This window comes from Guillardia theta, assembly GCF_000315625.1.
Source record: "Guillardia theta CCMP2712 unplaced genomic scaffold GUITHscaffold_66, whole genome shotgun sequence".
NCBI classification, from domain to species: domain Eukaryota; class Cryptophyceae; order Pyrenomonadales; family Geminigeraceae; genus Guillardia; species Guillardia theta.
Genome location: NW_005434608.1, coordinates 254,018 through 278,082, shown reverse-complemented (window position 1 = coordinate 278,082; position 24,065 = coordinate 254,018). Strand labels below are relative to the sequence as shown.

The 24,065-nt window shown below is 53.2% G+C and overlaps 10 protein-coding genes across 10 annotated transcripts; 4 read left to right on the top strand and 6 right to left on the bottom strand.

The window, feature by feature from the left end:
* Positions 1-1,311: 1,311 nt before the first annotated feature.
* On the bottom strand, positions 1,312-2,050 carry GUITHDRAFT_75445 (hypothetical protein; the record flags this gene model as incomplete). The annotated part of the gene is made up of 2 exons (XM_005827511.1): positions 1,312-1,525; positions 1,767-2,050. The coding sequence occupies 2 exons, from the start codon at positions 2,048-2,050 to the stop codon at positions 1,312-1,314; spliced, it is 498 nt and encodes a 165-aa protein (XP_005827568.1).
* A 983-nt stretch (positions 2,051-3,033) lies between these two features.
* On the bottom strand, positions 3,034-5,121 carry GUITHDRAFT_113374 (hypothetical protein; the record flags this gene model as incomplete). Its single annotated transcript, XM_005827510.1, has 12 exons — positions 3,034-3,061; positions 3,120-3,182; positions 3,325-3,386; positions 3,441-3,481; positions 3,531-3,651; positions 3,706-3,756; positions 3,806-3,883; positions 3,931-3,980; positions 4,034-4,074; positions 4,223-4,293; positions 4,352-4,441; positions 4,495-5,121. 12 exons carry the CDS (start codon positions 5,119-5,121, stop codon positions 3,034-3,036), a joined length of 1,323 nt encoding a protein of 440 aa, XP_005827567.1.
* Positions 5,122-5,604: 483 nt separating this feature from the next.
* On the top strand, positions 5,605-7,453 carry GUITHDRAFT_142682 (hypothetical protein; the record flags this gene model as incomplete). The annotated part of the gene is made up of 10 exons (XM_005827509.1): positions 5,605-5,831; positions 5,936-6,036; positions 6,083-6,181; positions 6,232-6,314; positions 6,364-6,456; positions 6,504-6,788; positions 6,841-6,929; positions 6,978-7,078; positions 7,242-7,354; positions 7,403-7,453. The coding sequence occupies 10 exons, from the start codon at positions 5,605-5,607 to the stop codon at positions 7,451-7,453; spliced, it is 1,242 nt and encodes a 413-aa protein (XP_005827566.1).
* Positions 7,454-7,706: 253 nt separating this feature from the next.
* Positions 7,707-9,652, bottom strand: GUITHDRAFT_142681 (hypothetical protein; the record flags this gene model as incomplete). The annotated part of the gene is made up of 10 exons (XM_005827508.1): positions 7,707-7,782; positions 7,830-7,892; positions 8,292-8,467; positions 8,572-8,662; positions 8,708-8,792; positions 8,896-9,005; positions 9,055-9,104; positions 9,162-9,378; positions 9,436-9,574; positions 9,619-9,652. 10 exons carry the CDS (start codon positions 9,650-9,652, stop codon positions 7,707-7,709), a joined length of 1,041 nt encoding a protein of 346 aa, XP_005827565.1.
* A 991-nt stretch (positions 9,653-10,643) lies between these two features.
* On the top strand, positions 10,644-11,842 carry GUITHDRAFT_154105 (hypothetical protein; the record flags this gene model as incomplete). The annotated part of the gene is made up of 8 exons (XM_005827507.1): positions 10,644-10,901; positions 10,954-11,087; positions 11,137-11,257; positions 11,309-11,359; positions 11,404-11,466; positions 11,521-11,598; positions 11,643-11,705; positions 11,772-11,842. Coding segments are annotated over exons 1-8 (586 nt in total), but the record flags the coding sequence as incomplete, so codon positions are not given.
* Positions 11,843-11,868: 26 nt separating this feature from the next.
* GUITHDRAFT_154104 (hypothetical protein) lies at positions 11,869-12,651 on the bottom strand. Its single transcript, XM_005827506.1, has one exon. It carries the CDS (start codon positions 12,625-12,627, stop codon positions 11,899-11,901), a length of 729 nt encoding a protein of 242 aa, XP_005827563.1. The 5' UTR covers positions 12,628-12,651; the 3' UTR covers positions 11,869-11,898.
* A 1,394-nt stretch (positions 12,652-14,045) lies between these two features.
* On the top strand, positions 14,046-16,178 carry GUITHDRAFT_113369 (hypothetical protein; the record flags this gene model as incomplete). Its single annotated transcript, XM_005827505.1, has 1 exon — positions 14,046-16,178. One exon carries the CDS (start codon positions 14,046-14,048, stop codon positions 16,176-16,178), a length of 2,133 nt encoding a protein of 710 aa, XP_005827562.1.
* Positions 16,179-16,493: 315 nt separating this feature from the next.
* On the bottom strand, positions 16,494-16,941 carry GUITHDRAFT_175421 (cyclin-dependent kinases regulatory subunit; the record flags this gene model as incomplete). The annotated part of the gene is made up of 3 exons (XM_005827553.1): positions 16,494-16,575; positions 16,625-16,747; positions 16,802-16,941. 3 exons carry the CDS (start codon positions 16,939-16,941, stop codon positions 16,494-16,496), a joined length of 345 nt encoding a protein of 114 aa, XP_005827610.1.
* A 1,134-nt stretch (positions 16,942-18,075) lies between these two features.
* On the bottom strand, positions 18,076-20,855 carry GUITHDRAFT_164639 (hypothetical protein; the record flags this gene model as incomplete). Its single annotated transcript, XM_005827504.1, has 17 exons — positions 18,076-18,373; positions 18,425-18,555; positions 18,610-18,669; positions 18,728-18,830; positions 18,879-18,931; positions 18,993-19,064; positions 19,224-19,334; positions 19,384-19,493; positions 19,553-19,662; positions 19,714-19,777; positions 19,826-19,928; positions 19,984-20,062; positions 20,113-20,197; positions 20,406-20,497; positions 20,546-20,632; positions 20,658-20,704; positions 20,826-20,855. 17 exons carry the CDS (start codon positions 20,853-20,855, stop codon positions 18,307-18,309), a joined length of 1,404 nt encoding a protein of 467 aa, XP_005827561.1. The 3' UTR covers positions 18,076-18,306.
* A 1,163-nt stretch (positions 20,856-22,018) lies between these two features.
* On the top strand, positions 22,019-22,965 carry GUITHDRAFT_113366 (hypothetical protein; the record flags this gene model as incomplete). Its single annotated transcript, XM_005827503.1, has 2 exons — positions 22,019-22,149; positions 22,200-22,965. 2 exons carry the CDS (start codon positions 22,019-22,021, stop codon positions 22,963-22,965), a joined length of 897 nt encoding a protein of 298 aa, XP_005827560.1.
* Positions 22,966-24,065: the final 1,100 nt, after the last annotated feature.

Sequence of the window (24,065 nt, the reverse complement as noted above, 5' to 3'; positions counted from 1 at the left end):
AGGGTGTTGCTGAGGATGATGAGGGAGGACGAGGACGAGGACGAGGACGAGGACGAGGACAAGCAGCGTAGCAGCGGCTTGTGGGAGCTGGCTGATGGCACCATGGAGGTTTCTCTCAGCGATGGAAGGAAGGTGCTGCTGAGCTCGGAGGAGGCGACGGGCTGCAGCACAGCAGCAGGCAGGACCGCCATGGCGCGCGCTGCTTTCCGCATCCGCCTTGAGGAGAGCAGAGAGCAGGTGTCAGCGATCAGAAGGGGTCTTCATGAGATCGTCCAGCCATGCTCGCTCCTCCTCCTGCACTGGAGTGAGCTGGAGAGCATGGTGACGGGTCAGGCGGAGGTCGACCTGGAGTTACTGAGGGAGCATGCTATCTTCCGCACGGACGGGGATGCGAAGGAGGTGGTGGAGGACCTGTGGAGGGTCCTGGGAGGTTTCAGTCAGAGGGACCGGTTGCGCTTCCTCCGCTTTGTTTGGGGGAGAAGTCGACTGCCAAGAGCGAGTGACTTCGAAGAGACTTTCAAGATTCATGTGCTCCCTCCAGGGGACGATCGGTGCTGCTCCTATCATCCTTCCTCCTTCCTCCTTCCTCCTTCCTCCTTCCTCCTTCCTCCTTCCTCCTTCCTCCTTCCCCCCTCGCATCCTTCTTTCCATTCCTTCCTCCATCTTTCCAGTCCTCTTGTAGTCTTTCTCTCCTATCATTCCTCTTTGTTCCTCCACCTTCCTCTCATATTGTCATTTTTTCTGTTTGATCACTAGTTGTCTTTAGATTACCCAAGGCAGACACGTGCTTCTTCACCCTGCATCTTCCTGCTTATTCTTCGATTGAGGTACGACAGTGGGGAGTGCTGCATGTAGATGAAAATAATCAAGATCGAGTTGATGGAGAAAGTGGAGGGGATGACTACGATGATGACGATGACGATGACGATGACGATGACGATGACGATGACGATGACGATGACGATGACGATGACGATGACGATGACGATGACGATGATGATGATGATGATGACGATGACGATGACGATGAAAGTGACAGTGACACCAACTCTAGGTGATGACAGAGAAACTGCTTTATGCCATCAGAAATTGCTCGGACATGGACGCGGACAATGTAGGTTGAATGCGGAGTGAACCAACACAAAGATTAACAGCTTCGAAGCGTTACAAACAAAAACTTCGTCTGCTCCCCGGCCTTAGCCTGCTTTCCCTTCCTTATCCTTCAATTTTGCGATTCTCCTCTCCTCAAAGAAATCAGAGAGTCTGAAAGGAAAGATCAGAGTCCGGGCACAGGAGGAAAGAAAATGGCCCTCACTGTTTCGAACATGCATCCTCCATCACTCCGGCCTTCACTCGTGCGACATGGTTGAACTTCGGAAGCCCGATCAGGTCGAGAGCAGAGCCAGCACATCCTGTCTTGACGTCTCTTGCACCGAACACAACTCGCTTCATCCTTGCAAGGATGATTGCTCCTGCACACATGCAGCACGGCTCCAAGGTGACATAAAGAGTGCACTGCGTGAGCCTGGCAGAATGAAATTATTTTTGTTCCACTCCACAAACGTCTCTATGCACATGCTTGACGCAGTCATCGTCGTCATCATCATCATTATCACCATCACCATTGCTATGACATTTATCACACCAATCTCCTCTTCGAGTTGTAACATCTATCAAACTGATCTCCCCCTCCTCCACCTCCACAATGCTTTAACCTTCACCATCTTCTTCATATCCATATTCATCTTCAACGTTTCCTCCCTCACCTGTAATTTCCCAGCCGCTGAGCAGCTTGACGGATCGCAATCATCTCCGCATGCCCACTCGGATCAACGCTTGCTCGTATCATGTTGCATCCTTCTCCCACAAGGTCGTCTCCTAAGACAACCACAGCTCCTACAGGAATCTCACCTCCCTCCTTCGCTCTCTCCGCCAGCTCCATCGCCCTCTTCATCCACTCTTCGTCTCGTGCATCATCCGTCCCTTCTGAAGTCAGCGCGCGAGCAGCGGGCTTCTGCTTGCTCTCCTGCAGGGGCAGGTAGAACTGCATCGCGTCCGTCCTGCTCCTCCCATCTCTCAGCCTCCCTGCGCGCGGCAAGACAGACAACAGGCGGAAGTTCATCGCTCTCATCATTTCGCAAGCTTCAGTATTGCTCACAAACACAAGGGGCGCCCACAGGAGCTCGAACCCTGCGACACGTCAGCTTTGTAAGCTCATCTCCTCCCTCCACCTTCGCTCCTCGCTATGCGCTGCGCTTCCATGCACATGATCGATCCGATCCCCTGCCTCCTGTACGACCTGACTGTGTAGACGTCTAGATTGCATACGTGCGAGCTTCTCCTGGGAAAAGATGATCCCATGGAGAAGAAGCCGCAGGTTTCGCCAGAGGAGGAGAGGCTGGCGAGGTAGTACGAGAACCCCTCCTTGTACCTTTTTGCCTCCTCAACATCCTCATAGGGCGAGAACTCGTTGTCCTGCACAGAAGCTCGGATGAGGTCCAGGAGGGCCTCGTGCTTGTCCGACACCTTCTCTATCCTCACCTCCCCCGCTCTTCTCCTTCCTCCTTCGTTCTCACGCATGAGTCTCGTCGTCAGCAGCCGACGAGCAGTGGGCAGCGAGAGGCCTTTCAGCATGCTGCATGAGCGTTGGAATGTGAGGGGGAGAGGAGGGGAGAGCAGGAGGCTCACGGTGGGGAGCACAACATACGCGGCTGGGGAGATGCGACCGCTCGACATCTGCCCCGCCATGGACTCAGGGGCGAAGGGCAACAAGAGGGGTCCGCCTCAGTGACCATGCACTCACTCAACTCGGCGGGGCCGGGCCGACCGGGTGACGGTCCCGGCGATTTGCCAAGTTCCGGCCAGCCGGGGCCCGGGCCGGGCCGCTTGCAAACTTCGGAATCCCGACTCAGTGAGGAATCCTGACTCAGTGAGCTCGCTGACAGTGTTGCGGTTCAACGGTTGTCAGTGCGCCGGGCCAGCAAAAAATTGAACGGATCCGCCCGGGGCCGGCGCGGCCCGGGTTTTATTTCCTTAGAACTGTCTTGACTTGTCCAGTACCCTGCAAAAAGAAGAGATCAAGAGAAATACATAGTACGACGGTTTCCAACCCTCCATACCTCACTCCCCTCTTGTAGTCGGAGACGATCTTCTTCGCCTCCCGCTGCGCCTTCGCCCATGCCCTTTGTGAGAGTCAGTGAGCGATGGAGAGAAGGCGGGCCCGGAAGGCAGGCAGGCAGGCAGGCAGGCAGGCAGGCAGGCAGGCAGGCAGGCAGGCAGGCAAGAAGATTTGTCAGCAAGTGTCGTAGCGACACCCCAACTCACCTTGGATTCCTCTTCGCCGCCTCTTGCGCTGCCGGCATCATGCCGGGGGGCGGCTTATCGGGCTGAGAGGAGCATTAGCGACGAGAGAGGTGGGATGTGGGCCAACCTCTCCTGACGTTCCCATCGTCCCGAAGGAGTACGAGCTGCTCTTCTTGCTCTGAAGGGATCGTCACGTGTCAGTGCCGTGCAGGATGGGGCGTGGAGACCAACAAGAATCTCGTTGAGTGCGAACTGCACGTAGTAACGGTCCGGGCCAGCGGAGAGGGCTGCGTCCATGAGGATGACTGCATCATACTTGGCCTGTTTCAGACGCTCGACCTCAACTATCTGAGAGCAGGAAAACCAATCACAGGGGAAGGCAGCGGAAACAGCAGAAGAAACCTCATTGTTGTCTTCCTGTTGGGCTGGGACAGCACACACGGCCGCGCAAGTCTGCAAGACTTGTCAGGACTCCACACTTTGGCACCAGCCAACAACGCACGTCGGGGATGCTCGCCCTGAGGATGACAGCCTCCTCCACACTCTCAACCCCTCTGACACAAACAATCTTTGCTCCAGCCTGACAGGAAAGGATCATCACGTCGAAGTCAGCCTTAACGCCGCAACCTCCACAGCTTGCTTCACTTCGTCCTCATCGGATACTTCCACAAGGACCTCTGGAAGTTCAGAGTCATCACGAGACGCTGCAACTCAAGACAAGAGCCCCGACCAAGTCCAAGAAAGTTGCAGCTCTGAATCAGCTTTGAGCCCCTGCCGAGGTACAACGGTCAGCCATCGACGTCAGTCTCGGTGAACTAAAGAGAGAGAAATCTCGAGGAGCCGAAAGGATTCTGAAGGAAGAGGTGATAGACAGGGAGAGACGTGGTGGTGCTTCTTGTGAGGACAGCAGAGGTGATACCACTCCTGATCGGACAGTGCGGCACAGGACAACACGACCCCTTCTGCTCCTGCACACGAGATCTCGGCAACCTGACAGGCAGGAACAGGTCAGCATACGTAGCTGTCCTCCAGTAGCTGACTGAGGTACCTGCCATGGATGTGCAATAGATCGATGGCGAACAACAATCGGGCATGGCCCTGGAAAATTTCCCTTTGCCGATCTCTGCTCCTGGGATATCTGTGGAACAAGTCAGCAGGCTTGCAATGGTGCAGCACTTGTTCCATGAATACTTGATCGAAGCTTTGTCTTCCATCTGAGGAGAAAGTGTTCCTGACGTCTATCATGATCCCTGATGATTTGCTCTGCCGGATTTGTCGCGACAGGTCCACCACCTCCTGCTCGCTCCCTTCCTCCAGACAAGTCTCAACCATGACAGCGAATGCCCCTGTCCTCTTCTTCACCGACTTGAACAACTTGGTGGACTTGGGCTGGACGGCAGCATCGCTGAGTTTCTCCAGCTTCTCTATGGTCTCCTGCAGTTTGCGGCCGCTTTCGGATCCAGGATCCAGTGCTGCACGGATTCGTTCTAGGTCGTCCTGGAGAGTCCAAGTAGCTTCAGCCTCGTCGCTGTCTACTGATGCATGCGGAGATTCTCCCTCGTCAGCCATCATGCCCAAGGAGCGGCAACCGAGCCTTGCTCTTCTCACAGCGAAAGCAGCCTTGGGACGGAGACGAGCAACCGCCAGGTCGCTCGGGGCTCGCATTGCAAACTTGGGGAGGGCTGAGAAGCTAACGAAGCCTGGCTGAACGCAAGGAGCAAGGCGAGCATGGGATCCTAGCCCGAATCTCTTGAGCTCGTAGCCCATGCTCGACCCCTGCGCTGCCAGCAGCAGACCGACGCTTAGGAGGCGCAGCATGGTGATGGGGGCCGAAGGATTTTACGAGCCTGCCCCAGAGTATCACTACAGTGAAAGGATATGGCAGCAAGGTTTCTATAGTCTCGGGCTTTGTGCATGGTGCCAATTGAATATTGATTCTTTTGTAGTCTATTGATGGAATACAAACATCGTATTATAGTTTATTTGTTATTTGACGTGGAATTTATGAAATTGTCGATTTCGAAAAGTGGGGTAGGGTTGGACCTCCCCCATCCAACCAGAAGTTCTGGAAGTTTTTTTCATAGATAATTTGAAATTAAGTTAATGATAGTTTCAAATTGAACAACATGGTTTCAGTCATTTGATCGAAATTGCCCAATGATGCGTTGGGATGGAAGGAGGGGTAGGGTGCTGAACCGCCAATACAGTCAGGGTGGGTGATTCGAGGACTTGGAGTAGGTAGGGGGTAGGCGAGTTGGTGGTATCATGACTGGTGGGTGGTCGTGGTTTAGAGAACTCGCAATGCCGGGAGGGAAAGGATACTGTCATGTAGAGGAGGACGAGAAGGGAGGAGAGGAGGAAAGACCAGCATACACAAGTCCCTTCATGATCGATGAGGCCCTGGTGGAAGGAGGGGAAAAGCCTCCATCCTGCGCGGACCTTAAGGCTTTCTTCTGCTCCAAGTACAACTCAAAGTACGGGCACAAGTGCTTTCTGGAGCCTGCGAAGATTGAGTTGAAGATTGGAAGGTGAGTTTGATATGTGGGATGTAACGATCAGTTTGGTTGAGTTTGAATGCACTCTTTGTCAAAGAATATCTGGTACTTGATCTTCATTGACGGGGTTCCTTCAGCAAAATCATACCTGAAGATGCGAAGTTGAAAGACTATGTGTCAGCTGGAGATGATGTATTTGTTAACGTCCTGGAGTCTTCTAAGCCTAGAAATCTGGATGGTAAGACCTTCCCTGCCCTCGATCTTAGCTGGTTAAACGGCAACAGGGTCCAGCAACGAATCTAGCATCACCTCGGCTCACGCCAACGGCTCAGAAGCCAAGAAGGAGACAGTAAAGATGAAAGTGTATGCTCATTACGAGAGTGGTGAGGGCAGTATGCCGAGCCTTGGATGTGCTTCTAATGCTTACATTCAGCTGCGTCGTCAAGACAAGATCCAAACGCTACACAAGTCTTCCAGATCACTGACGCTGGCAAAACCGTGGGAAGCTTGATAGAGGTGTCTTTCTCGGTAGATACTCGGTCCTTGTTTGTAACCTGCTGTGCAGGACTTTGTGAGGATCTACAATGAGAAGCACAAGAACAACTCAGAGGTGGAAGGGCTGGACAAGTACTCCTTGTGTGCGCGAACAGACGGTCAGGTGAGAACGAAGGGAACCGTCAAAGTTCCCCCTTACCTGTCCTGCAGGTTGTCGTTCCTGCCGACGCTCCGATCGCCAAGACGTTTAAGAACGGAGATGACATCTGGATTGTGACGCTTGAGGAGGCCATGAAGGGTGGGGAAGGAGGAGGAGGGGATGAGGCGCGAAGTTCTAACTCGGTGGCAGAGAACAACGAGCGGATTGTGGTGAACTCATCCGAAGTGAAGAATGCGATCGAGCTGTCCAAAGTGAAGGCTAAGGACAAATCCTACTACTACTGGTCCCGCAAGGCCACTGATGAGGCGCCAGCTCCAGTGGAGGCGCCGAAGCAGGTTCAGGCGGAGGGGAGGAGGGTAACGGGGAAACTTGCTCATGTGACCGCAGATTCGCACGCGTGCTGCGAAGCAGGAGGAGATTATTCATTACAAGACAATCAGCAGCTACTCGTTCGAGGACGAGGATGGCTGGGTCAAGTGAGGGAACTCGACTCGCAGTGGTTGGAGGTGACGGGAAGCTGTCAGGGTCTACATCTCGATGCCCAAGGTTGGCGACCTGCCGGAGAGCTCAGTGACAGCGGATTTTGACGTGAGGAGTTGCAGTATCAGGATCATGAACTACAATGGTAAGTGAGGAGGAGATGCGGTGAGGAGGAGATGTGGTGGGAGGCGGGGGGAGGAGGAAGAGGAGGAGGAGATGGGCAGAATGAAAGCGAGGAGGTTGAGGATGGGACAAAGGGGTGTGAAAGGAACAAGCTCGGGGAATGTGGATCTAACAGCTGCTTGCAGGTTTCAACCATAGATTGCAAGTTCCGAAACTTAGTGAAGAGATCATCCCTGAGGAGAGCAACGTCCGAGTCAAGAAGGATACAGTCATCGTGCGCCTGAGAAAATCGAAGAAGGTCCGGAGGTGGTTTCACGATGGACATGCTGATGATGTCGTTTGATAGGATCATCACTGGTACGAGCTGCACAAGACAAAAGGGATCGGAGAGGAATGATGCAAACGAGAACCCGATAAGTTTTCAAGACCGCGCTTCAAAGTATCATCGTGCAAACAAGCATGGGAAACTACAGCTACTTTGACTCTCAATCCGACTTTTGAATGAACATGTTTATGTGGGATCGTGTTGTAGTAGTATGCACATCGTGCCATCTTTGGAGGCCACTGGACGGTTGCACTGTGTTGCATAGAGCTTCTGCAGTCGTTCACCTGTTTGCAACTAAAAGTCAGCAAGTAGATCAGTCTGCATATCACGACCATCTGATGTTCCACTTGCTCTGCTCGCCGATTGTCTCCATGTGCTCGTTGATGTCTTTAACTATCCACCTGGCGTCATGTCAAGGGCCAATCAACCTAGTCTCTTCTCCCTCAACCTGTACTGGATGTTCTCGTGATCCTCCCCGGACTCGAAGCCGGTCGGCATCTGATTCATTTGTCTGTTCAAGTTGATCAGCCCCCAAGCTTGATGCTCGACCTCTTTCTTCTTTCCCCCCCCACCCCCCGCTCCCTCCAGTCACTCAGCGATGAGTCCTGAACGCAACCACCACACGAATACACCTTCCAAATACACTTTCTATCCTCCTCCTCTTCCTTCCTTCCTTCCTTCCCCCTCCTCCTCCTCCTCCTCCTCCTCCTCCTCCTCCTCCTCCTCCTCCTCCTCCTCCTCCTCCTCAGTCACCAAACTTCTCCTCCGGTTCACTCCCTCCTTCTCTAGCCTTTCGCCTTCCATCATCCAAATGATCACCACTACCACAGCGAAAAACAATGGGCAAAAGAAGACAAAGACATGAACACGAACATGAACTCCCCTAACAACAACAGGCTCTTGCTCTCACATGAAATCCTTCCAGTCGATCATAGCTTCCAGCAACCAAACGTGATCGAAGTCTTCAAAGCCCGTGTCGTCCGAGCTTGTCTCATCTATCATGGGGGGTCGATGCTCCCACTGTTCAAGGTTGACGAAGCTGATCCGTTGTCTTCCTTTAATATGCATGGTCACTTGTAGATGAACCTGGAGTGCAGAGATAAGAATCGAACAAACGATATTCTTGAGATCACAGGTTGCATCGTCTGAGCTAGTTGAAGATAACTTGAAGCAATCTGCAGTCGGTTCACCAACGTCAGGAAGAGAGTATCAGAGGAAAAAGCACGGACTGTGATGAAACTGGAAAGCATGTTCTTGCCAAAGAATCGAACAGACCAATGTCTGCACGACCAGTCAGGCTGCTGTTGACAAGCAAGCTCAGGATACCCTTCAAAGTCTGGCACGACTTCTTCGAAGGTGACGATAGAGTACAGCAACGACGACTTCAACTGGGGAGCTCGGTTAGCCAAAACTGCCAGACGGTTAACTGCTACTCGACACGTACATCTCGGAACTGAATCGACGGATACAATCCGGCGTGTTTCATCCTTCGCACAGTATGAGCTAACACTCACGTGACAGCGGACTTACGATCTGGGCCTGCTTCGCAAACTGCATGGCCAGGCCTCCGTTCAAGATGCTAGAACTGTGAATCTCGAACTTGCTTTCATCGCGGCTTCGATACCTGGCCACCATGAGTTCGGTGACTTCACAAGAGGAAACTACAATCTCACATCTCAGCAATGCACAAGAATGCGTGTATTGTCCCCATCTCAATGCCCTCCTTCGAACTTGGCAGTATGTCAGCGAATATCACCAACACCCAACAGGCCTTTTTTACATGTTCAACTTCTTCAAGGGCATCATGGAACTGAAAAGCTAGAAGCATGAAGGTATGAGATCTTCGGCACCCTCCCAACAAGCAAGTCCTAACCATCTGCTGGCTGATCTGCCTGTTGTCGTCGAGCACTTCAAGGATAGCGTCTCTGCTCTTAAACCCCCAAGTGCAATCAACCTTGCTCTGTGCATTGGCGGCGCCTTCCTTCCTCTCAGGGCCGCTGCGAACATGATCAAAGGACCATCTTTGCATTGTCATCAATATCGATCGTGCGAACCTCTCTGGTCCCTCCGAGAAATGCCTCCCCTGTCGCAACCATGGCATGTGAAGACGTGGGGCGACTGGGCGAATCCGTCGCATCTGCGGATGAAGGACGTGGAAGGAATAACTTCTTGACAGCCTTGGTGTTGTTTTTCCTGCACAATCATGTCACAAAGGTGAGCGAAAGCTAGATGCTCACCCATCATGCAACTGATCGTCTTCAACTTGTTCATCTTGTCTCTTGTTGTGTCAGTGACAAACTAGGCGAACAGAGGACTGTCGTGTTCGGAAGAGAGCAAATCGAATGGTAGCGTTGAACCAGAAGCTGTGGAGATCTTGACACGGTCGGTCGAAGTTGTTCAATCAGATTGGCATTCGCAGGATCTTTAAGACTGACACGTCGTTACGCCCTCCCCGCCTTTCCGTCTTTTCGATTCTCTCCTTGCCTATCTAAACCTTCACGCCGGTTCTTTTCCGTATAGAGCTGTCCTCTACGATCTTCTCTACTCTCTCTCTCTCTCTCCTCGCTCTCTCGCTCTCTCGCTCTCTTTCTCTCTCTCCCTCTCTCTCGCTCCTTCCTTTTTCTCGCTCTCGCTTGCTCTCGCACTCGCTCTCTCTCCTCTCTCGCTCTCTTTCTCTCGCTCTCGCTCTTGCTCTTGCTCTCTCTCGCTCCCTCGCTCTCTCCCTCGCTCTCTCCCTCGCTCTATCGCTCGCTCGCTCGCTCTCGCTCTCTCCTCCTCCCCTGCTCTCCCTCCCCTTCCCCTCTCTCGTCTCTTACGTAAGGATTCTTCCCGAAGCTTTTATTAGCTATCATATACTACTCTTTTCAATGTTTTCGGAGTGTACCAGAATTTATAGAAGTTTATGGATTCCAATAAAAATCCCATACATTTTGCACAATCGGAATAACATTCCGATTCTTACAATAAATTATTTGAAAACCCACAATAAAGAAATCCTCCATATAGTATTCAAATTATCCATGTAATATTCAAATTTCTCTTTGAATCTGTGGATTTTTCGACCATTTGGTTGAAATTTCAATTTCAAGTCCGAATTTTGATGCTATTATTAGCTCAACATGCGAGATGCAACTCTAGCTAGGAGCTGTTGACCAGGAGGAGGAGGAGGAAGGCGAGGTGGGATGAAGGATGGAGGAGGAAGAGGAAGATGTGTCAAGATGTAGCTGACCGTTCGGCTCTCTCACTCAGTCTGTTCTCACACAGATCGGTCAAGTTGAGAATTCACGAGGGCGCAAGAATTGAGATCGTCAAAGAAGCAGGAAACATGTTGCTCTTACACCTGCATCGATCTGAAGCTTCGGGGTTGTGAGATTGCGAGAGAGTAAGAAAAGTGACGACTTGTACCCGCGCCCTTTCCATCCTCCTCCTCTTCCAGCAAGTTTCCCCAGTCCTGGCGAGCGCAGGAACCCACCCTGCATCGCGTCACGGCATGGCTGGTCAATCATTGAAGCGAGATCCGGTGGATGGAGCAATACTGCACGCATGCAGCAAGGACTGAATCGCCGTGGCAGGTTATCCCGCTCACAGGGAGTGATTGGGAGCATGTTTACGAACCGGCCGAGGATACTTTCCTCTTCATGGATGCCCTAGAAAAAGAGCTTGAAGATATCAGAGCTGCAAGACCTGGATTTGTCTTTGAGCTCGGGTACATCAAGAAATTATCCTCCTCCTCCAAACCCCTGAATGTTGTGCAGGTGCGGGTCGGGGTGCATCACGGCATTCCTAGCCTTGAACCTCAAGGGCCCAGCGTACATAGCTTCCGACATCAACCCGCATGCAGTAGCAGCAGCTCGCCGAACGTTTGAAGCTAACGAGGTTACCCCCCCTTGCAAAGAGCATGTGCGAGTAAGTGAGCATGCTGAACAGCTCAAGATCGACCTGCTCAACATGGACCTGTTCTCGGCCATTAACCTTCCCGTAGGCCTCCTGGTGTCGCCTCATGCTTTCTGACTCAACCTCAGAGTGGAATAGATGTCTTGCTCTTCAATCCTCCCTACGTCCCAACCCCTCATGAAGAGATCGAGGTATTGACAAGGATCCGCGCGTGATATCTGCAGCGTTACTCGTGTTCTCACCAGAGCTCTTGGATTGCGAGATCGTGGGCTGGGGGTGATAAAGGCAGGGAAGTTGTCGATAAAGTTTTGGAGAAAATTGAGGTTGAGTATCTCGCCATGAGAATCCTTTCTGATATGCTCGACAGACAATCTTATCGCCCCAGGGACGACTGTACATGGTTGCATTAGATAGCAACGATCCGCACGAGGTAGGATGTGTTTCAAAGCTTTCGGCACAAAACAACTGTATAGTGACATCGTCTAACTGTTGACAGATTGCCAAGTGGATGGGAACAAAGGGGTACAGAACAAAGGTTGTGATGAGAAGGAAAGCGGGTATCGAGAACTTGCTGATCTTAAAAGTTTTCAAATGAAGCTAATTTCTATACATTAAAAATCAGATTACATCATGTAGATCTGTCGTGGAACATTGTACAATCTCCTGCAATTCAAAACCTTGGGAGACTTTGGCTGAAAAGCTTTGTTTGAAATATGTTTGTGGACGACGGATACCTGCTCTTGACGCTGCTGGATCTTGGCGCCGACTTGTTGGAGTTTCGTGAAAGTTGTACTGCAATGTCTACCAGGCTTTACAGAGCTGTTATTTGCCCTCAATGGAACAAGGAATTGCTGGCCAAGTGTCGCGTTGTGACCAACAAGGTTCTGCATCAGGAATGTCGAGTTATCTTGAATATCAATGAAGTCAATGGTTTCCGCTGCCATTGCTGGCTCGGTTTCTTCAAAACCATCCAGACAAAGCTTATGATTTTCTGGCTTGCAAGAGTCCAAAGTCGATGCCCTCGACAAATCTGAAGTTGCTGAAGAATAGTTCGACTCCAAGCCGCCATTAACGAGGTCAGCAGGATCGTGTACGTGCCGTGGTTCAGCAATCTCGAAATTGCAGCTGACGAAGGTATTGTTCACCCTGTCATGAATGCTCTCATGCTGCTCAATCACTGAGAAACTTCCTACGGGACGTAGCGGGTACTGCATACAGAACTGAGGCTCGCGGAAACTGCCGGACATAAGTTTTGCTTCGATACCAAGGTGTGCATCTTCTGGTCTCTGTGCCCGAATAGTAAAGTACTTGATCATGGAGAAGCATCCCACTCGATTCGCGAGGTTAACCATCTCGATCTTCAGAAAGAGTTTGCGTGTAGATGGCAAATTACTGCGGACTAACTAAGAAGAACTGAATCAGCCCAAGATGTTCATCCAGCACAGACGAGGGATTGGGCTTCAACGTCAAGTACAATAATGACGAGAATAGAGGACTGGCTCGTGGAAAAGCAACAGTGGAAGGAACAGAAGGTTTAGAGTTCGGTTGAAAACGAAATAACAAGCTGAGGCCAGACTCCGACTCAAAGAAGCAAGGAGAGAGAATGAAGGAGGTCAGAGGAAAGCCAACAGAATCGGCAAGTGAAGGAAGGAGAGGGGGGGGAGGGGGGGAGGGGAAGAGGGGGGAAGAGGGAGAAGAGGAGAGGAACAGCACACTGGACAAATGTGAACTGCAAATGAGGGTGGAGGAGGCGAATGTAATCGGACGAAAGGGTGGAAGTCACAGGGTTGTTACAGGTAAATTGGGGGGTAGGGTGCTCGTGAAAGTGAATAGATACGGGTACTTTCAAACAGGAATTGTGGGGGTACTCATGTGATGGAGGTGGGGTTGAGAGGTTCGCGCGGTGCAAACATAGGATGCTATGACCACTGACATAGCCCTTCTATGACCAGCTAAGGTCGTTTTGGTCCTGTCAGCCTAACAGGTTGCTCCTGAAGCATGCTAGGACCTCGTCTCCCCATACAGATGATGATTTCCTAGGACCCAAAAGGCATAGCTCTCATAGGGTTAACTATTTTTTAAAACTCATCCGTGAGACAGATTAAATCCCAGGTAAAGCTTTTAAAATTTTCGCAGGCACACAGACTCAAAGTTAAGCTCGTTGCAGGGGTTCATTCACCTGCAGTCGAGGAAAGAGGGGGGTAGGGGTACCACAGTCGTGGTGGTGGCGGCAGACCAGAAAGGGGACATGAGCACATAAGGGTATTTGATAGGACGAGATCCTCAGTAAATGCGCTGTATGAGGCATAGTGAATGGTTCAACGTGTCACTTCAAACTTCAACCAGATGGGAGAGGGGGGTGGTAGGGTGAACTCACAGGGGTGGGTCATCCATTGGGGAGCTGTGTTGTCTTCGCAAATTGATGACCGTTATTCCGTAGTTGATTTTAAAGTTAACCTCTCAGTCATCCCGGCCGACACCGGGCCCGGGGCCCGGGGCCCGATGCCCGGGCAATATCGTTGGGCCCGGGCCGCAGCTCACGCGAGTGACTCAGTAAGAAGTGGATACCTACTAAAGTTAAGTTAAAGTAGACTACATACAGATAGATTACTCATCAAAGATAAGTGATCATTACAGCACTGTTTCTTTTGCTGCAGGGCTCGCCTCAGGGAGCATTTACGGGCAGGGCATGCCAGCATGCCGGTGGGTATGGAGGGCCATGTGGTTGGTGGCGGCAGCGAGCGCCGCCATGGCGGAACCCATCATGCGCATGGAACTAAACAGCGAGGTTTCATGCACCACACTGATTAACAACCTGGGCGCCGTGGGATGCAGGTCGGCCATGGCAGGAGGGGAGGCAGGGAGGTTGGTAGTTGCGGAAAAGCAGGCGGATCTGGATGCCTTGTTTCAAGATAAGGACGTGTCTAGGAGGGCGGTCCTCCTCAACGAGGATCTCTTCACTCTAGAGAACATGCTGGCGCTCAAGAAGTCCAGTAGATGTTCAGGTATCCTGCTTGCCCGCTCCGACGACCTGCCGACGTCGGGGGTTTTCTCACCAGCTAACCCCATGCGCTACTGCAAGTGTGAGGAGCAGAAAGCTCCATCTGGGTGCAGTGGGAAGTGGAACGTCCCAGGGAACAGCCTCTCGGAGCAGAGTTTCAACTTCCCTATCATCGCTGTGAACTCGTCGAGGACGGCCCAGCTCAAAGGGCTCATAGCGCAGGTGAAGCCCTGGATGCCAGCCCTGGTCGTGAGGATGAACTTCTACATGGACGTCTTCCAAGGCTTCCGCCTCGAGCAGGAGAGCTGGTGGGAGCTACAACAGGTGGACTCGTGCTGTCCCAACTGCAGGCCCAACTGTGCAGGGTCGTGTTGCGACTTTGGGTTCGAGTGCACCTCCTCCAAGACCCACCCAGTGTCATGGGCTCAGCCGACATGCGCTCGACAGAAGGAACCGACCTCGTATGATTGCATCGGCAAGCAGACGTGTCTGCCCTTGGGAGGGTACAACATCTGGTCCGTCGACTCTCCCTCGTTCCCCCCTCCGCCCTCCCAAGGAATCATTGTCGCAGCAGCAGCCATGGACTCCAGCGCGTTCTTCCATGACCTTGCCGAGGGAGCCTCCTCCCAAGGATCTGCTGTGGTGGCCTTGATCGCTGCTGCCGATGCCCTCAAGGATGTGCGAAGAAAGATGCAGGAGCTGGCGGGTACTCCTATCGTTTTCGCGCTGTTGCAAGGGGAGCAATGGGACCATATAGGCTCCCGAAAGCTCCTCAGTGACATAGCCAACTTCTCTTGCCGCAAGATCAAAACCTCTCCTTCCAACGGCCTTCCCAACGATGTCTGCGTCGACCCTCCCATGCTATCCCCCGAGATCGTCCAGCTGCGGGACAACCCCATAGACTTCGTGCTTGAAGTCGACCAGCTGACGTCAGCCGGTGGAGAGCTGGGAGAGTCTCAGGGGCTCTTCTTCCATACTGGCTGCTCGCCCTCCGATTCCTCAGTGAAGGCTCGAGAGCTCGTGCTCAAACAAGCTTCCGTCCCGGGGGTTGCGGGAGTCGCTTCCCCTGACGAGGGCCTGCCATTCCCACCCTCAACCATTGTGGGCAGCGTCTTGGAGGAGGCGACGGGGCAGCAGGAAGCTCGCAAGTTGGCAAAGGCACCCAAGGGAAGGGCTCTGCTTGCAGGATACAGCTCCCACTTCACCAACCCTTTTTATCAGAGCCGCTTCGACAAGATTCAGAGCGGAGGAGCCGAGCTGCGGGCCGAGGGCTTGTGTCGGGCAGCTTCACGTCTGAGTATGGTCCTGTACAGCCTGTCCACAGGAGCTGAAGCTCCTGCCCTGCACGCCAACTGCACGTTGGTGAGGGAGCTTGCAGGGAAGATCATGTGGAAGCATTCGGAGCAGGAAGCCCCGTCCTCATCCTACACGTCCGTCTACCAGCCTCCCACCCTGCGCGGCCCGAGCGAGAGGGAGCGCTTCCTCTTTGAGCAGCTTGCCATGGCCACCTCTGCTCCAGGAGAAGTGAACGAGACGAGCAAGGAAGCCTCAGCCTGCGACTGTTGCGATCCGTCGGGCTCCTGTCAGCCTGTGAAGCACTTTCGCTGCCTGCAGGGCAAGTGCGTCCGATCCTTCGCCTTCTTTCAAGACGCTCTTCCTCTCGGTGTGGCATGGGATGTCAACCAGTCTCAGTTCGTCTTGTCTCAGGGCGACCGCAACATGTCCCATGTTGTGTGGACAGAGTCGAACTGGCAGCTGAACCTTGGAGCCATGGTCTACCTAGAGGAGGAGACGACAGTCGAGCAAGCCGTGTTTGCGTGCGGTCTTGTCTTGTGCGCCTGCACCTTCTTGTTGGTTTCTAGCATGAGCAAGTACTATGAGAGACGATTCAAGCACAACTGAAGGATCTTTAACGGATACAGGTAGACCGAGCTCCGTTCTCCTCAGACAGGCCGATAGTCTCCGACTGACATATCAAGACAAGTGTACAGGCAAGCGGAGGAAAGAAGAGAAGGAGAGAAAATGTTGTAGGAATAGGAGATAATAAACCATGACACCAGCACCAGAACATTCGGCATCGTTCGGCCGCTGGAGCAGGCAAGGGTTTGAACGCAGGGGACGATCAGTAAGGAGTTCGCAGCATGAGCGGAGGAGCAAGACGTTCGTTTCACTTCTGCTCTGCCTTGTCAACTACCTTTCCTGTCACCTGTATCGCAGTCAGCGCAACAACCAACTCATGACTGGAGGTACAGGATCAGTTCCAAGAGGCCGACGGAAGAGGAGGATGTGCGGTTCTGGCCTGCACGGAGATGTGTCAGAAGTATCCTTGAGGAGACGACGGGACCAACTTGTGGATGGCATAGTGAACCCATCCCCTCGACTGCTGCACCCCGAGGCTCCTCCACTCAGTTTCTGTCAGCAGCTTGTTCTTGGGGCACATGCGAGCAGTCTCTTGGGGGAGGATGACGTGTCTGCAGCATGCCAGCACTGTCATGTCCCCGGCTCCTCTGTTGATGTGACTTCACCTGTACTCGTAGGTGCTGTCTGTGTACTTCTCGCTGTACTGGATGGTTGCTAGGATGCACCGGGCATGGTTGGTTGCCACTATAGTCAAGAGCATGAACATGGTCATCAGCAATCGCAACCACTCGATGTGGAGCCTCATCCTGTTACAGGATGGATCTTGTCACGTCCAAGAAAACTTGCACTCTTCGCTTGTTTCCTCTCAAGTCTGACGGGGCTGAGCAAAAGTATTGTCAAACATGGCCATCGCGAAGGAGATTTAAATAACAGGATGAAAACAACATACAGCAGAGATCAAACCTCCTGCAATTTGCAACTCTTGTTGCAATCTCTGCCTCAGTTGAACGGATCACAAAGGTTTTGGCTGATGAACACAAACAAGATCTGCCTCGAGCTATTGTCCTTCAGTCTCGATGTTTCAAGATGTTTTGCTCACATAAAAGTCTGCAGTATCCTACTTCCTCGCTTGTCTACCAGCCTGCCTGCAATCATTCCTTCCTTCCTTCCTGCCTGCCTGCCTGCCTGCCTGCCTGCCTGCCTGCCTGCCTGCCTGCCTGCCTGCCTGCCTGCCTGCCTGCCTGCCTGCCTGCCTGCCTGCCTGCCTGCCTGCTCTTCCTTCATCCTGCCTGCTCATCAGCCCATCCGTTCACTTCCCCTCCCGCCATTCTCTTTGAAGCCGACGCCGAGGCGGGCTTCGTAGTCCTTTGCGAACGACATGCAGAACAAGCCGGGCAAGGTGAGGGAAACGAACAATCTCGTCATGCTATGCACGATAAGTTGAGGTAGAGTTTATCCAACACTGTAATCGTAGTTTATCCAACACTATGATCATAGTTTATCCAACACTGTAATCGTAGTTTATCCAACACTGTAATCGTAGTCTATCCAACACTGTAATCGTAGTTTATCAACACTGTAATCGTAGTTTATCAACACTGTAATCGTAGTCTATCCAACACTGTGATCGTAGTTTATCCAACACTGTAATCGTAGTCTATCCAACACTGTAATCGTAGTCTATCCAACACTGTAATCGTAGTCTATCCAACACTGTAATCGTAGTCTATCCAACACTGTGATCGTAGTCTATCCAACACTGTAATCGTAGTCTATCCAACACTGTGATCGTAGTTTATCAACACTGTAATCGTAGTCTATCCAACACTGTGATCGTAGTTTATCCAACACTGTAATCGTGGTTTATCCAACACTGTAATCGTAGTCTATCCAACACTGTAATCGTAGTTTATCAACACTGTAATCGTAGTCTATCCAACACTGTAATCGTAGTTTATACAACACTGTAATCGTGGTTTATCCAACACTGTAATCGTGAGCTCTTCCTAGGAGCAGCAGGCATGCAAAGAAAGACACGGAGAGGAAGTCCGGGGTTAACTCGGATGCCTTGCTCCCTGGCATGAAGATCTGACCATTGCTGTCCGAGCCCCAACACCTGAGAGGAAGAAGAGTCAGCAGAGAGTCTTGATGCCTTGCCTCGTCCAGCATGTCATTTCCTCATGTAGTTGGTTCTTGCTGGAACGCAAAGAGGAGAGTTCCCGTCCCCGGGGTTGAATCTGCAGAGCATGTCATACCATTCAGCATGCAAGACGTTCCTGCGGTTTCACCTTGGAGAGACGCCTATCAGGTATCCTTTCACATACCGCGGGCATTTGATGATGGGAGCTCCCGGATAGCGAGTGCGAGGATCGCAGGTTGGGTTGCAGAGAGGAGGAGGGTATTCGTCGCATCTCGACTCCTGTACGGACATGTCATGTTTCACAACCAGCACGCTAGGACGGGGAAACAGGACCTGGGAACAGTCTTGACCGGGGTCGTCGATAGTGATCCCACATGTATGCGCCGAGCCAGCCTGACGAGCAAGGAAGTAGAAGTCATCAGCTGGAAGATTTCACAGAGAATTTCCTCACCGTTATCTTGTTCCAGATCAGCACGTCACAGATCTTGATTGCCGTATATCCCAGAGGACGCAGAGGGAGGTTGCTCTGCGCGTATGAGCCGTCGCCCCAGCACCTTGCACGAGGCTGTCAAGGCCGTGGGTTCAGCATGCTTTTCACTTACTGTCCGTTGAGAGCTGGGGGGATTGAGTTGGCAGTGTCGCAAGTCTGTTCCGCCTGAGAGGGAGCGACCAGTCAGAAGAGTGACATCGGGGCGAGAGGATGGAGGCATTCAGACCTCGGTCAACTGCCATAATGCGCATGTGTTGACATCGCCAGTGTCGAACGTGAGGACGCTCCGGTCAAGTTGCTGACAGCATTGCAGTTCAGTCGCTTTCAGTCAGTGCATCCGGGCTCGCAAAAGTCACCAGAATCTGAATTTCTGGTACTGTCGACGAATTCTGTGGGATCAATACCTACAGACGAGGGGCTGATTCAGTTGATCCTTCACCTTGACCGGTCAACGTACTTGTTTCTCAAAGTAAGGCACGCTTGTCTGTCCGTACCCACTGTAGCCCCAGCATATAAGAGTAGATCGGCCGATTGCATTCGGGGTAGTCAGCCCGCAAGTGTGGGCTCCCTGTCTGCAAATCAGTCCCTCCTCCTCACTCGATCAGTTCGGAAATGACCTTGCATCGCACTGCGATCCATTTCTGAGCAGCGTACGCTGCTGGAATCGTCGTTCTCGTGTTCCCATCATAACCCCAGCAATACAAGGATCCTTCCCGTCTTACAGCGCCTGGCAGCAGAAGAAGTTATCAGGATGCTAATACTCGAGCAAACGGGTGAAGCTCTCACAAGAATGAGCAGTTGCTGTACACACGCTGATAAAGTCGTCGTATTGCTCGTTTTTGAACAACTCATCCACCCCTTTCTGAGCTTGATAGAACGTATCATCCCCCCAGCACCTGCGTCGCCTTCAGCAAGGGCTGACAAGGCAGATCCCGTCTGTTCCTCACTTGACAACGCCTTGCGTGCAAGTCTCTGGAGGAGACGAAGGCCAGGGCATAGCGTACGGGGCACCTGCAACAAATCAGAAGCGAGGGAGGAAGGGATGAAGCAATCTCTCACCGACTACTGTGAATGAGTCTACAGCCTTGGGTGAGGTAGGAGTGCACATGATGGCACATGTGTGCTGTCTTCCAGCTGATACTCCACCAGTCTCCGTGAGGGCCTTACAAGTTCAACGTCAGGTCGGAGGGAATCTTTCGGCACTCTTGCTCAATCACCCAGGTGCCCTCCAGTCGCACGATGCAGTTGTCGCTCTGACTCTGACCCTGACATGTTATCCCATCCGAGGCATTCCAACTCCATCACACGTCAGCTCCCCTCGCAAGACCGCACCACAGAGGTCTCACTAGGGCGTCCCGAGCTCCCCGTTGGCGTTGTTTCCCCAGCACAGCATCGTTCCGTTGGCGAGGATCCCACATGTGTGCAGCCATCCTGCTGCAAACTTAGAGGGCGATTCATGTCTCACGCTCGCTGAATGACCGGCAGAAATGTTTCTCCACCCGTCGTCCCAATCCCAACAGTCTCTCTCTACCACCTGCAGAGGGATGGGGGGGAGCCCCTTTGCCATCGATTGACCGAGCGTGATTGTGCGACTGCTATCCCCGGTGCCTGGCAGACTGAATAAGATCCCGAAAGCAACCTCCACTTGTTGTACATCTCCTCAATTTCGAGGCCTCCCCAAATGGCAACGGCAAGGGATGGATTTGACCGTAGTCGTACATGCCCCAACATCTGTTCCTGAGAGTCAGGAGGTTGAACCTTGATCGACAGGGTACAAACCTCAGCTGTCCGGGAGCATCATCTGGTGACATGTGGTCGAATGTGGAGTAGTCAACTGGAAGTGTGTGCTTGGACGAGTTGAAGTATCTGCGAATACCACAGGAATGAAAACCTGCAGATTGATTCACTGGTAGAAACATGTTCAATTTCATCCACCTCCTGCAGAGACCGAGAACCAATTCATTGTTGCAAACAAGTCAAGATTTCTGTCCGGATATCCCGGTAAAGATCCTCTTGCCGACGAGAACAGGACCGACTTTGGTGGTAGAGATGGAGTTACGTTCATTTGCTTCAGAGACTCTCTGCACATGGCGGAATCAGCAAGATTGCGATCAAACGAGCGATGATCCACTCACAAGAGTGCGGTAGAACCACCCGCCAGAGAGTCTACTCGTTTGTAGTAGATCGTTGGATAAGGCTTCGAGCCGCGTGGATGAGTTTGCATGGCCAAGTGTATCAACCAAGCTAACGCCGAAGCATGGAGCGGGAAGCGTCTGAGAAAGAATGAGAACCTCCTTTGCACCCCTTGACTCAAATCAGAACAGTGTTCTGTCTTGCACAGTCTCTCCCTTGATTGCACTCCGCACACACATGATAGAAGGCATGTCATCTCATCTCGCCACAAACTTTGAGTATGCTCGAACAAAAGCTTGCTTGGGCCCGATGGAATTATGAGCACGCTCAACACACACTTGAGCGACAAACATCTCAACATAGAAGACACCTCATTACTTCACCTCGTCCGGTCGCTCCTGCTCATACTGGCGGCGTTTGCAGTGCGCATTCCGTCGCTGCTTGCCCCCGCCATGCCCTGGTAACAGTAACTCCTGGTAGTGGCAAAGCTTGTTGGAAGTCCGCCTCAGTGATTCGATGCCGGGGCTGGCGGCGGCCGGGCGCTGGCGGCCCGCCGGGACTGAGTCGCGGGGGGCGGGAGGCACTCAGCCGCTCTCGGAATACACTCCTTCGGCGGGGGGCACTGTACACAGCGACTCTCTCATTGCGAATCATGAGTCCGGTCCGGCGGTCCGATCCCCCGGCCCCCCGCGGCCCGGTGCGGCACTGCGCCACGGTGTGTCACTCGTGACCCGGACCGGAGTCCGGCCCGGCCCACCGGCGGGGGGGGGACTGAGAGGATGAGCCCCGGGCCCGGCCTGAGGCCCGGCTCCGAGGGGCCGGGCGGGGCGGCCGGGCACGGTCCAATCATGCGTGACTACTCATCATCGCGGCCACTTGAAGGCGGCTGCCTCACAAGCCTGCCTCAAAGGCCTGCGGGAGAGGAGGGAAGAGAGTCAGTTAGGAAGGAGAGGAGGGGCGCGTATGTGTAGCGCAAGATCCCAACGAGATGTATCACATGCTGCATGAGGAGGTTAGGATGCTGTATGTCTGTGTGAGAGAAGGATGCTGATAGGGGGAGATGTTTCCTCGGCCTGAACCACATGTCGGCAGATGCCCGGGATCTGAGCCGATCAGAGCATGCCGTCCGTCAAGTACTTCATCCTCGTCTCTTGGCTCGTGGCCATAGCCTGCGGTTTGGTTGATCCTCAGCTGAAGAAGACCCACGGGGAGGTGAACAGAGGAGGGAGATGGGGTATCCTCAATATCAGGTGAGCCCATAGTCTGCTCTGTCATACTCCCTCCTACTGAGTCCCCCCAGGTCTTCTGCACGCTGCCTGCTGCAGCTGAGAGGGGGCATAGGAGCGGATGTTCCCGTCCCACGCGTTCACATAGATGATCTGAAGCGAGCATGCAATGTTTCAGAAGCAGAGGAGGAGGAGGAGGAGGCGGAGGAGGGTGAGAATATGCAGGATGAGAAGAGGGTCCTCCCGCACGACGACGTCATGACGGCCGATCAGTGCATAGGGTTCGCAGAAACTGCGTTCGAGGAAGGAAGGTACGACGATGCTGTGGACCTGCTGACGGTGGCGATCGAGGAGAAAATAGACAACTTTGAGGAAGACTCGGTGGAGTGCGTGCGAGCCGTGCTCATGCTGTCTCGATCGTTGTACGAGAAGGAGGTGCTGTCCAACTTCTCCGACGCCAACTCCTCCTACGTCAACAAGGACGCCTCCGCTGACTCCGACGGCTCTGACGACGATTGCTTCAACCCCATGCAGAGCGCGTGGACGGCGCTGAAGCAGGCGAGAGAGGTGCTGGAGAGGAAGGGCAAGGACGACAAGCTGCTGGCCGAGGTGTTTGTGGAGATGTCAAAGTGGATCATGAGCCCTTGGTCGAGGACGGTGGATGTGCAGTGGGAGAAGGAGCGAGCGAGGATAGTGAGTGCGGTGAAGTGTATGAAGAGGTGCTTGAAGATCAGATACAACCTGTTCAGCGAAGACGCGAGGGAGATAGCCGAGGGCAAGGAGCGCTTGCAAGAGCTGCAGGACAAGCTTGACCGTGAAGCTTGTGCGCTTCACAACTGATGGACGACGACGTGAAATCTCTTGTAAGGACGACGAAGGCCTGTCTCCTCCGGGAGGGCAGGACGAGGGAGCACGTCGTTGTGATGCAAGTCCCAGAGGGTCTTGAAAGCGACTTCAAGCAGTCTGACCCCGCCGGCGAGATCGAGACTGTTTCCTGTCGGATGGATTCTTCAGAGGGAGCACGGAGGAGTCGGAGCCTCAACCTGGAAGGAGCCGAGGAGCCACAGGAGAACGAGAAGATGGAGCGAGAGGAGGAGGAGAGAAATTTTGATTTCTCTGCGAATCTATCACACCGGAGAGGTCTGACTTTGTCCTCCTGCCTCAGTCTCAACGTCCAGCATGCTCATCAAGGAACTTCACCTGATGGCCCCCGGGTGGGTGGCAAGCCTGACGGCCAGCTGCTCGTAGTCCAAGAGGTCTCTCGCTGCAGCGACGGACGAGGAGGAGGAAAACAGTCACAAGGAAGACTGAGGGAGAAGGGCAGAAGTGGAGGAGAAGCACTATTAGAGGAGGAGGAGGAGGAGGAGGAGGAGGAGGAGGAGGAGGAGGAGACGAAGATGCATCAGCAGCAGAGGAGGAGGAGGAGGAGGAGGAGGAGGAAGAATGATGATCATGAAGATATACAACGTGCCATCTCCACTCAGTCTGTCCTCACCCAAGAACACGTCGTCAAGTGACAGCGAGCGCAGGATGGCAGCAGTGCTCCTCTGGTACAGCTGCTGCCCGGGCAGGGAGAGCACTGGGCATCGAGCTTGAAGACTCTGCAGGAAGCAGTCAGTGACCTCATGCTGAGTGGGGAGGGAGGAGGTACCTCAAGGATCTGCCAGGGATCAATGGAGTGGGCAGGGGAGTCGAGGAGGAGGTCGGCAAAGAGGAGGAAGCGGCTAAGGCTTTCCCCTTTCTTCACCTCCCACAGCACAAGACGGGCAGGGTCGATCCCGTACTGGAGAGCATGCTGGCGAGAGAGGGTGAGAGAGTTGGAAGTGCGAGGGAGGGAGGGAGGGAGAGGAGGGAGGGAGGGGAGGGGGAGGGGGAGGAGGGAGGGGAGGGAGGGGAGGGAGGGAGGGGAGGGAGGGAGGGAGGGAGGGAGGGAGGGAGGG

Coding starts and splice junctions, on each gene's coding strand:
- GUITHDRAFT_154104 (XM_005827506.1), bottom strand. CDS start 12,627: ATGGTTAACCTCGCGAATCGAGTGGGATGCTTCTCCATGATCAAGTAC.